We start from the raw sequence: 12,847 nt of genomic DNA on the forward strand, positions 1-12,847 counted from the left end.
AGGGATGCAGGGGAATTCAGGCTGGGTAGACTAACGTCACGGCTGACTGAAAATGCAAAAAGAGCGAAAGAGGAGGTGGAGGAATGGAGGAGATGCGGAGATTTAGTGAATGAAGAGGGAGGAAAGAAGCAGCGCGAGAGAGACAGAGTGCCTTCATTGAGCAGCGAGTAGCATTGTTTGATCTTCGACACGGCGTATCCCTCCTGCACAGTGTGACTCAACAGCTTTCTGTTGGTGTATTCCCTCTCTTTCTGCTTAGATGAGAGGATGAATAGAGAGAAGGGGAGATAAATGAGTCAGAGAGCCCTGATGGGTAGAGAAGGAATGAGGGCAAAATTTGGGCAGAAACGGCACGACGAGGCAAAGATAAGTACACGCACTAACTGAGTAACATGACGGAAGGGAGAGAGAACAGAAAGTAACTGGAAACTGACGCATAGTTGACAGAAGCAGAGATTTTATGGCAAGGATTCACATATCGACAGCCCTGTGCTTAAACACTTGTTCATCGAACATATTGTATAGTGATGGGGTCAGACCTAACATTGAACAAAATCAATAAACCAGCATCCAAAATACTGTGTTCTAGAAATGGCAGAAAGCAGAGGTTTTATGGAGGGGTTAACTACATCTCTCCTCTATAATTGCACGAGAACTTTATGAAGGCATTAACTTGTCATAACCCTTTGTGTTTGGCACTTTGTCACCACCAGTATATACAAACTGTAGTGAAGACTATACTGTGTAGTTACAAGGAAAACACGTGTTTCTCTTCTGTGCACCACCCACATATGTGTTTGACACGTGTAAGAGCTAACACAACTGAAGGGCTGTGGGCTCGTCTGTTTGACAGCACACAGAGCTGTGGTGGTTGATGATCAGTCTTCAACTCCTGCCCTTTGCCCAGGTGGAGGGGATTCCCACGCCCTGCTGCAGGGGCTTTCCATATAGCCAGAAGAAGCTGGAGCAATAAGCCCTAGTAACACAGTGTGTTTCTTTTCAAACACTGATCCCAGGACAGAGCTGAAGCCCCCACGTAGAGCATTCAGAGTTAGAGAGCAGAAGTGGGAAGCAACTCACAGATCTGTGCCTAAGGGCAACGAGCTTCTCAGAGCCAGCGCCTCGGGGAGAGAAAGCTAAGCCAGCATAAGCTACTACCATCTGCCGGCATTGGCTTAGGGCTTCTGAAAGATCAAGTTTGAAAGTGAGAGAGGTGCGCGAGTGGAGACATCTCTTTTTCATCCTTCACTCTCCTCTCCTAGTTGCTTCCAGATGGAAATTAAGCTATCCAGTAATGATCTTTAACCGGATGGATGCCAGTGCTGTGAGAGGATAAAGCTGAAGCATTGTGTGTGTGTGTGTGTGTGTGTGTGTGTGGCTCTGTGGATGTGTGTATGGTTAGTAGGTGGCGATCATAAAGAGCCTCTCCTAGGCTCAAGCAGAGTGTTCCTGTTCCCTCTCCCCGGCTGCCCTTCATTCCCTCTCAGTGTCTCAGATCGATGGCCGGGGAAATCAGGCTCACAGTCAGGGTCCTTCACCTCTCCTGCCCGCTCTTCCCTGAATGTCCCAGCAGCACCTGATGATAAATCAACCACCGATCGGCACGCTTTGGAAGCTGGAACAGGAAGAGCTCTCACAAGTTAACACGGAGGGAGACATGGTTTCTCTCACTGGGAGTTGGGGTTTCCTGGATGTTCTGCCAGGCCAAACAGCTTTGAGGGAAGGCAAACATAAACATGCCAGCAAGGGCCCACTGGGTACTCCCAGAACAAGTCAAAGGATTTAAATAAAGTGCAATACACAGCTCTCACTTTATAGTCTAGCAAAGCTCATTCAGATAAAATGCACCGCTGCAAAATCTTTTGGTACCCTAAAGGCTTCCAGAAACTTTTTTCAGCTGGGCCGTAGCACACATTATTGACAACATCTTATAGTATCAACAAATCACAAGTACAACTTTCCTGACTTTCCTTTTTTTCCCACTAAGCACCTGTTTTTTGTTGCTTATATAAAGGGTGAGTTGGGATAGAGTGTGGCTTTCACCCAACAATTTCCCTGGGCTAAATGCCACATGTAAATGTGTCTGGTTGGGTGAAAATATTCTTTTAATCCAAAGGCCCGAAAGTCTTTGTCATTTAAATCTTTCATAGAAAGTTGCTTTGTTCAAAAAGTTCAAATACCGCCCATAATTAATATAACCTGACACCCATTAGAGATGTTTTCAGGACAGATGTCACCAAGTTCAGCTGTGATATCATGAAGCACAACCACTGCGACACAAAAAGCTCATTACCAAATCAGCGCTGGCACATGGCTCAGCGATGCAGAGCAGGAGACAAACAGCCAGATTTACTTTAAAAAAAGCGTTGATTAGTAACATTTTCCCAACTCTGTGGAGATGTTGTTAATTAATGGCTTTCATTAATGATGAGTTACGTCACAGTCACGGTTCCCAGTGTTTTTCTTTCCTTTTTTCTCTTTTTGGTTTCTTTATTTCGTCTTACATTGATTCTTTATTTCTGCCCTCAGTTCTCTAGCTTGCTTGTCCAGCACTGCGGGTGCAATCAAGCTCAGCTCGTTATTCAAAAACTTTATTATTCATCCCTGATTTGTCAAGGCCAGCAGGGAAATGATTGAAACCATGACTTTGAAGCGATGCAGCAGTTTCCAGCACAGTTAAGGAAAATAGTACTCAGCTCTGATGCTCACTGAGCCATGGACCAAAGTTCTCATTCTGTGTCTTCCTCCAGCAGTCCCTCCACGTTAGATCATTAATCACAGGGCGGCATGGAAAGCAAAGAGTCCACAGCCGGGATGGAGGCCTGGGGTCAGTCGATGGTGGCCTCTCCGGCCCATAAGTCCCTGACTGGTGTCATTATTCTGACATTGTTGTGAAGGCGAGAGCTTTTGATGCTATTGATTGGGGAGGAGGGCGAAGGAGCGGAGAAATCGATGCACTTGCTGATTCAGTGGTGTTGCAAACTCAGGTCAGTTGCGCAGCCTGCTTTTGTCCATATGTGTGTTAATGAGAAGCATATAAGTGTACAGTGTGTGACAATACCGGTCTGCATGTGTCTTCCTGGTCCAGTTAATAAATTACGTTTATGTGACACTTAATCACAGCACAGTGCTGTTCTCCCCAGAGAGTGAATACAAGCCTACACATCAGCTTTGCACTTCTAGACACACCAGCTGTATACATACACTTCATTGCATGGATGTCCTTAAACACCCATGTTTGAAATAGTTGTTTTTATAGTCTCTTTCTGAATAACCGCCAAATGCAACTACAAGGGATCAGATTAAAATGAACTGTAATCCATATGCTCACACACACAGTCATGCACAGACACTGGCAACTGTAGTGGTAATCTTGCCTGTATTCCCCCTGTGAGGCTCTGATCCTTTGTGCTCTCAGTCAAAGCTTTACGTTTGAAGCTATGTTCAAAGACAGCCTACCTGCTCAGCCTAGCCAGATCCAGACGAAACCCCGGCGTCTTCCAGGGTATCTCCTCAACACCTCTCCTCTGCAGCCTTGCTGCTCTAGGTTCAGCTCAGCATGTTCACCCAGAGCGGAGAGGGTTTCTTCTGGGGTATCGTCGCAGATGGGAGAAAGGTGGAGGAGTATCAGGCAGTTATCATGAGTGGACATTACACAAGGGTGGAAGAAGAGTTGATTTGGGGTCATGGAGAGGCTAATTAGATATTACAACATACTTAAGACAAGATAAGTCACAATACAATTACTGTGAGAAAATCTGCCCTTAATTACATGTGTCTCCCATTGGAAAGAGGGTGTTTGGGTTGGATATTAGCAGGGAGCGATCACTGAGAAGTATAAACCATGAGTTGGGGACTTTATTTTAGAGGTAGTTGTGGTGGTGGTGGTTTGACGATCACCGTGGAAAGGAAGACTCTGCAGTAATGCAGAGTGGTTTTATGGGCAACACCCAACATCTCAACCACATGTCTGTATCTGCAGTCCTGTACTTCAAACAAAATACTGCTTTGTTGAGCCAAGCCAAAAGCCAACAGATGTTTTATTTATTCATTGTCTGATTTGTTTTATTCATTACGTCGGTCTGTTTTCTCTATTCAGGCTTGAAAACAGTTTCTGGGGTTCTTCTTTTACTGTGCATTCATGTTTGGTAAAAGTGATTCTGGTGCACACTTTGAAATTATGTACTGCGTGTTGGCCACACATTAAGGCGTGCTCTAACTTATTTTTGGTTCTGTTAGTAGGAACGTATCTCAGTGCCTGATTTTGACATAAAATGCAACCATTTTTAGCCATGCTAGCTGCAGTGGCTGTCAGTTCACCACTTTGTTCCAGACTGAAATATCTCAGTAACCATTGGATTGGGTTGATTGATATTTTGTACAGACATTTATGGCCAACTGAGGATGAAGTCTGCCAGTGATTCACCTTTAGGACCACCATCAAAATGACACTTTTGGCTGTCAGTGAAAGTATGTCTTGACAGTTTGGTAGACACATTCATGTTTGCGTCAGGATTAATTTTAATAATTTCAGTGGTCTCTTGACTTTTCATCTAGTGCCACAATTTGGTCAAATTATCAACTTTTCCAGTACTGTGGAATATATCAGAATACTTTCCAAAAGACAACACTCCCATCAGCTTCAGCTTTACTTTGCATTGAGAGATAATTAGCAAATGTTAGCATTATAAACATAGATGCTGAACATGGCAAACATTATACCCAGAAGGGCATGACGCCACCCCCTTCGTTAGCAAAATGACCAAAATGTGTCACCCCCGTTGCTCGCCATCCCTCCCCCTCCCTCCACACGGGAATGCAGGCAGCATTGCCAGCTTTGTGAATTTGTGGCCAGACTGGCATCAAAAAGAACAGGAGGACAGCTTGACCTTTGTTCGTTTTTCAAAAAGAAAAAGACAGGTGAGAAATTAGCTTGGATTTGATTCCCGTTCAGACGATTAAATATGCATGAAAATTGGCTCATGTACAGATGAACTAAGCATGTGGACACAAAATATTCTCTAAGCTATATAGCTACAAATCACCTACTGATTATACCTGCTTAATGTGTAGCATATTAACATTGCCATTCTAAGCATGTTAGACTGCTGACATTAGCATTTAGCTCAAAGCAGCTATGTGCATGAGTGTATTTTATGGGTCTGAGTAAAACCAATTAGTATGAGTGTGTGTGTTTATGACCTCGTTTCTAACACTCAGAGGAAACTTTCAGTTTTGAGGACTTCAGAACTAAGACATCATGTTACAGGATACCAATACTCTGGCCTGATATTCCTCAGGTAGACATTGTTTTAGTACTTTTTAGGGATTTCTGGCACAACATTTGCCTGGTTTTGCACCACCAGTGGCTAAATATGAGACCAAAATTCTGACAGTTGTACCCAAAAAAGGACAAATATGCATTGATATTGGTCAGTGGGACACTTTTTTTCTGTTGCAGGCTTATTTTGTGATTTAAGCTTCTAAGTTGACTGTGTTCTGCTATGACCATTAGCTCTTTAATTTGTGCTCAAGGCATGATTTCCATGTATGTTGTATCGAAGAGGCTTATGCCTTATGTCACTTTGCATTATGTACTGAACTTCCTTTTAAGAGTTCATTTGAATCTGTACACAAAGTGGTTGTAAAGTCATAATGTGCTGTCTTCCCATGCACATTTCCCTCTCGCTAATGCACCCTCTGCTCATGACAGCACAGGCGCTGGAGGAAGATGGATAGTGAGGCAAATAATCCAGTTAACTTTTCACATGTTTGCAGGCAGATATTTTCTCTTTAATGTGTTTATCATGACTTATGAGCTTCTCTAAAGCAGCCATTAACATATGATTACCATCACAGGGCTAATGGGTTTGACTGTTGTTCTCCCTCCTGCTCAACTGCTTCATTCCCTTTTCTAAATCTTTCATCTTCCTCTTTTCAGCATTTGCTTCCTTCCTATCTCTCCCTGTCTTGTTCTCCATCATTTTCTCTCTCTCTCTCTCTCTCTCTCTCTCCCTCTCACACGCCTCCTCTCCTCTATGTGTCTCCACTCTCGGCCCCCGCGGCCCCTCAACTCCCAAGCCAGAGCCTCCCTCCCACACAATGCTCTCCATTATTGCTTAATTATCTGTGGCCTGTCATTTGAATAATGTGCTATCCCTGGTTCTTGATCTTTTTAGCTTTTTCCCTTCATCTTTCACACTTCTGTTTTCTTCTTCCATCTTTCTCTCTCTCTATCTCTGATGCTTCCCTTCCTTCTTGCTCTCGCCTCCTTGACGTTTCTCTGGTGTCAGAAGACTTGTTTTCCTAAGTTTCACCACCCCCTCAAAGCCCATTGACTCTCCGTCCTCAGCTGGTTTATGTAGAAGTCAAACTGTGTGAGAGACAGTGGGAGAGCGAGCCAGAAGCCCATGCAAGTCTGGTTCATGTCAGCCAGCCAGTTTGATGCGGGCTATTTCTTCTCTCCATCAACGTGCTTCTTATAGTAACTAACTGCGCCATTTCTGTCTCAGGCACATCATAGTAACACTTACTAACTTAATCTCCATCTCTGCCAGCACGAGAGTGGCAAGAAATCAAAGCCTTCACATTATTCCACTTTGATGTGTCTGTAAATTCCGTGTGCCAGGCCATTAGAGAACTCAAATGCTGTAGTTTACAAAGTTAAAAATCATCTTCTGTCGTCTCCAAGTCCCTGCAGCACCGTGGGGCCATTGGGGAAATCAATAATAGAGAGCCGACATTTGTTTGTTTGTTTGTTGGGTGTGTGTTTGTTCCATTTTGTAAGTAATCTGATGCAAACATCTTTCTAATGTGTGTGCAGCTCTGTGGTCCCTGGCAGAAAATGGATTGGTGGTGTCGTCATGGCTCCGCTGTATCAAATACACACAAACACACCACTTTGTTCCACTGTAACTGTACACTCGTCGGGGTATCCCTGCTTGTTTTCGACATTGTTTGTGGCGGATCATTTAACTAAGGATACCTGGGGACATTTACTGTGGCAAAGCAGGAGAGATGCTATTGTGGTTCTGGAGCGAATCACAGGATTTTTAATGTGCAGGTTTTGATTTCGGCACTAATGCCAATGCAGAGGCTTTGTGTGTGAATCCCAGCGGACCAGACTGGTATCAAACACTCAAATCTCTCCCCCTGCCTCAGTGCGTTTGTGTTGAAAAGTAAAGGTTGATGTTTTCTGCTGGGTTCTTGAGATGCGATATGCTAATTTACTCTCGTTGTTGCGTCATTCTTATCATTTTTGGGCCCCGGTCAATAAATAGGCCCATTTAACAACTGACCTTTGGCTTTGCAATGCCTCTGTTTCTTACTGCTACCTTTTATTGTCTGAGCTAACTCAACATGACTGCATCACAGCAATTTAGTGCATTATAGGAATCAATAACACAAATGGCCCACTCACTTACTGCCTTTATGACTCAAATAAACCCCAGAGGGCAGCTTATTTAGGGAACTGCCTACACTTCAGAAGTCATTATCAGCATTCTGTACATGAAGTCATGAGCCATTTTACGTCAGTCTGGTCGATGCACATTAATGGCCAAAAAAAAAAAAGAAATCTGAATACACTGTGTTGCTATTAATCTGCAGACATCTAGTAAGTGTTTGACCCATTTGACCCACCTCATAATGTTTGTCTCTTGTTTGTTTCTCCAGGGTTGGTCAAGCTCGGAGTCCACTGTGTAACATGCCAGAAAGTCGCCATAAAGATTGTCAACCGTGAGAAGCTCAGCGAGTCAGTACTAATGAAGGTACGTTTACAGCTTTCAGCGGCTTTCAGATTTAAATTGAGGTTGTTAATGTTAATTTGCACTCTGCTAACACTTTAATCTGTTCTTTTGAAGGTAATTTAATTTTTTTCCTTTTGGTCTTTCCATGTTTATGTAAATGAACAAATGCTGGAGAAAAAAGTTCTTTTCAGAGGGCCTCTATTTTGTACTTATTTTACCTGCATATCTAAGCAACACTTAGAGTTGGACTGTGACTGTAGTGGTGTCCCTGAAAGAGCCACCTCTTCAACACATAAAATGTGAGCTTACTGCCAGCTAGACTTCTCCAAAAGTCTAAATTAGAAGGAGTGGAGTGCTGGAGTGGATTTTACATTTCTGCATAAGCCAATGGCTGATCTTGCAAAAATGTTTGAATATGAGCATTTTATCATAATGAGCCTTATGAGGAGTGGAACGACTGGCTGAGTTGGTGACAGTGGGTCTTTGAAGCAGCTGATTTTCATCCTTTTCAAATGTTGGACTGAAGTAGTCAGCTGTTCGGCTCCCCTGCCAGGCGTCAAAGCCACCAGGAAACCTTGGAGTAACACAACAGTAAAGCACATCTTTCTGCAAATATAATCACTACACCCTCACTCCAAAACACTTCAGAATATTCTGGGTGAAACACCACTATTTATTTATAACATTTTGCTGTTACCTACACAGCCCCTTTTTGAAGATTTTTTTTTTTTCCTCATCATGTCCCAGGGCTCCTGCTGGGCAGCTCTATTCAGTGCCCGCTCAAAATTGGCACGCTGCAAAATTACCCCATGTGTTGATGGAACAGTTGTAAAGAAACCAAAGAAAGCAGGAAGATAGAGGACAACAAGACGCTGCAACCTGAAAATTGTCTTTCACAGGACACATGCAGAGAGGAGCATCTACTGTAATTGTTTGCTTATGAGCTGGAAAGCAGGAAGAGGGAGGGTTTGCTCACAGCACAGGTTATCTGCAAATGGAAAATCCTTACGTTTTGCATCACTTCTTGCTGCAGCATCATTAGACTTGAGATGAAAAGCTCTCTGTGCTCGGATATTGCTGTTTGATAAACAGTAGGTATTAATCAGCCTCTTGCTGTGTCTTCGTCGCCGTCTTGCTCTGGAAGCTGCTCTCTTTCGATTGCTTTTTTCTGCTCAGCATACAGTTCCACTTATATTTTCAGGAGGGAAACACAGTCATTTTGGCTGCCTCTGCACTGACAGAAGTATTATTAGTTGTAGCTAAAGCAGTCGCTGGAAGCATTGTAACAAGTGACAGTAGAGGGGACAGTAGCAGGGTAGTGTCCCGACCCAGGTGTTTCACGTTGGGCTGTCCTGCAGAGGAAGATGATAATAACAGATGCCAAACACTGGCAGGTTTTCGACAGGACCAAGGCTTTTGCTGAAGCTGCAGTTCAGAGCCAATTACTGAACTCAGCCGTTGTCACACTTCTCTCAACTGCTGGCCCCTGGTGTGTGTGTTTGTGTGTGTGTGCCAGCAGGTGTGTGTTGACGTGTGTGCCAGCAGGGACTGAATTATGATGGAAGCCAGGGACAACCGAGTTCTTTTAAAAGAGACAGTTTTCTGTCTTGTAAGTTTGAAAGTGGATACCAAAAATCATCAACCATCAATGATCAGCGTCATTTCATATGTAAAAGCTGCATGTCTTTCAAACTGAATGATTTCTTTTCATGTAGCGAATCAGGTGATTTTGCTTTTGGATCACATGCACAAGTCTGTGTGCTTGTATGGAAATGGTGTGTGTGTGATCATATGTGTATGTTTTTTCTCATTCCTCTTTAGCACAGGTAAAATGCAGGGGGTTCTCATCAATGTACTGCAAACATGCAGCATTGTTTTTGTAGCAGCACCATGTGTGTGTTTATGTGCAGTATATGTACTGATTTGTTCACTGGCCTCTGATATAAAGCAACTGGAGGTCTCAGTTAGAATTCAAAGCCTCTGTGCCAATTTGCTTTGCTCCTATACAGTAAATTAGAGGGCATTGACCCATTAGACCACACTGTTGGTCAGGACACACTTGGCACAACATCGGCCTCAGATTACAAGTCTGCTCTCCCATGCTGAGGCTCCTACTGCGGCTGGACAGGTGTTTCCTGACTCAAATCCAGCCACGTTCTCATATTCCCATTGTGTTGCACTCCACAGTCTGATGTGTCTGTTCTCCGGCCTTCCTGTGTGGCTGTCAGACTGTCAGGATGATCGGGCTGCACTCTACTGCAAGGCTCAGACTGTGAAATGTCACCTTTTAATATGCTAATGTCTTGGGTCCCCATGGTGCCATTAGGGGAGAGTCTGACTCTCCTGGACAGGTGTGTGCATGTGTGTGTGTGTGTGTGTGTGTGTGTGTGTGTGTGTGTGTGTGTGTGTGTGTGTGTGTGTGTGTGTGTGTGTGTGTGTGTGGCGGCAATGTCGCTGACAACACATATATGCATGCGCACACATACCGATACACACATACAGGCCATACACACTCACACAGTTGTTCATAAGAATGTGTGAACGTGTCATACAGACACATATGTATGTGCAAGAGCACATCCTTCATGACACACATCATCCCTCTAAGTCTGTCCTTCCCCCAACTGGCCTTGGGTGTCAGGGGTCTGCGGCGAGAAGATGACGGGTTGAATTAATTGTCTCAGAATGTCTGGCAGAGGAGTCTTTCCTCCGCTCACTGTGTGCTGAACTTTGTATAACTAATGTTGAACTCTTTAGTCCACAGCCCCACAGGCTATGACACTCTGGACCAGAAAGACATTGAATTGTCTTGGATAATGAATTCGTCTATGAACTTCTTGTCAGCTTGTTGCCAGGGAATGAGCCTTGACTACTTCAAAGAGCAAGTGCAGCACAGTGGGTTCGTCTTTCTTTCTTTTTTTTTGTTCATTTCAGAGCAGAAAACCTAACAATGGAGTTAGATGAATAGTAATAAGAGTCTCCATCAGTACGAAGTGGCTGCCTGTCATGTTTCAAATGATGACAGAGAAACAGACAGAAAGAGAATACACAGTATGTGCACATATGACAGTATGTCAGTAGTCATTGGCACTGAGGCCAAACAGAATGCATTGTGGCGATCTGATACTGAGAGCAACCCAGAAACAACACTGTATGTGTGAGCATGTGTCTGTCTCGAGGGAGTAGTTAATGTTCCTGAAACTCAGCCAGCCCTCTCTCGCTCTCTGTCTCTCTCTCGCTGCCATGTCTCGGTGCTGTGGGGCTGGGGGGTTGAGAGAGGGAGGGAGGGAGGGCAGAAGAGAGCAAGGCTCAGGAGAGAAAGATGGACATGCTGTGAGGAACCCTGCTGAGACAAGATAACACAGACGCCTTAGCAGGTATACCACGTTTCTACACACATTTCCTGTCAGGAGTGAGCGTGGCTTGTTCTTGAACTGTTCAGGTGACACTCACACACTTGGTATGGCCAAACCGTTGCCATGCATATGATCACAAACAACAGCGAGATGTTAAATAATGATAAATGAGGAGTGAGAAGCATTCTCTTTTTGCACACGTCCAGCAAACAAAGGTCAAAGTGCAGGTCTATTGTGATGCAGGGATTTTATATAAAATGAAAATGTTTGCCCACTCTTGAAAATAAGATCTAAAAACATACATAATTGAAACTGATAGTGTGACAAACTTTGGGAATTCTGGGAAATAAAACCAGGGTCACAAGTCAGAAAAAAATGAGAAAGTCTGGCACAACTTTCTACATTTCATTGCACGAAAATGAATTAAAATTTTAAATATTAAAAGTCCAAACACGGGGAGCAACACAAGATCTTCGCCTTTATTGAACAGAACTAAAAAAAACAAGTATACGATTTAAACAAGTCACCATGAGTCTGTTTGCACACTGCCTTCGAGCACTTGCTGTAAAACGGATGGTCATATTGATGACAATAACATGGTGGACAAAATGAAGTAGAATCTCGCCACAGCAGTCAACTATGGTCAGACAAGCTTAACGTGAGAGCGGGAGATTTCCTGTACTGTATTTCATACCACGTTACCTATCATTATGCTGAGTGGAGCAACTTCTCTAATCCGCAGTTTAGTCTCGGGGTGAGTTAAATTGTTGCTAGCCCCTGGCACTAACAACTAGCAGAGGGAGACGGGTATCTTTAGCATGCAGCAGTTGGTAGTTGCTGTTGATACCGGCTCTGTTTCTCCCTCTGAGCCAGTGAGCTGGTGGCGGCTGCTGCTGTTGGGATAAGGACAACTAATTAGCCAGAGTGACTCTCTCTCCTCCTGAAGCAGCACAACTTCAAAGTCACTCTACTGTCCCCGAGCCCAGAGAGAGAAAGGAAGAGAGGGAGAGGAGGGATGGAGTGCGGGATGAAGGCAGATAGAGGGGGAGGGAAGAGTGTGTGTGTGTGTGTGTGTGTGTGTGTGTGTGTGTGTGTGTGTGTGTGTGTGTGTGTGTGTGTGTGTGTGTGTGTGGGAAGGGTTAGAAAGGATGGTGAACATGAAGTTTGAACACTTTGGATGGATGGCTTGTGAAGTAGATGTCTTAACATAGTGACGCTTTTTCTGATGTTTTTTTTTTTTTTTTTAGCATGGTGAGGTTACTTGTGGTTTGCTGACTCTGTCCTTGATGTCAGTCATAACATTTCAGATGAAAAATGAGCGTGTGAGCGAGAGAAAAAGAGAGTTTGGAGATGGAGAAGCATACAGTATAATTGCCCCCTGAAGCAAATAATTGAAGCGCTATGCTAAGGACGCCGCATGTTAGAGCCGAGGACAAGGCAGACAGTCGGAGTGGACAGCTGCATTACCTAAGATGGCCTGAAATATGAGGACGAGGTTCCACACTTTTTCTCATGAATTAAAAAGATCAATACTGATTGAATGTGTTTTCCTGTCCATAAATGAATACGTTTTGCCTCATTTGTGACATTAAAGCAATGCGACCATATAATTTGTGCAATCCCCGCATCTGCAGTCTGAGCAGTGAGAGAAAGTTTCATTCTGGATGACTGGATGACACAATGGTGTCCAAGTTTTAAATGCACAGCATCTAAAATAACAATTTAGAACTAAAGAGGCAGAGA

General features: G+C 43.9%; 1 protein-coding gene across 7 annotated transcripts in view; it reads left to right on the plus strand.

The window, feature by feature from the left end:
* brsk2a (BR serine/threonine kinase 2a) overlaps positions 1-12,847 on the plus strand; it is a 164,373-nt gene that overhangs the window by 89,406 nt on the left and 62,120 nt on the right. For all 7 annotated transcript variants that reach the window (XM_076732138.1, XM_076732137.1, XM_076732134.1 and 4 more), the window contains exon 2: positions 7,675-7,769. In XM_076732138.1, coding sequence (XP_076588253.1) covers positions 7,675-7,769 — 95 coding nt within the window. The remainder of the gene's footprint in view (positions 1-7,674; positions 7,770-12,847) is intronic.

This window comes from Chaetodon auriga, chromosome 6 (assembly GCF_051107435.1).
Source record: "Chaetodon auriga isolate fChaAug3 chromosome 6, fChaAug3.hap1, whole genome shotgun sequence".
Classification (NCBI taxonomy): Eukaryota; Metazoa; Chordata; class Actinopteri; order Chaetodontiformes; family Chaetodontidae; genus Chaetodon; species Chaetodon auriga.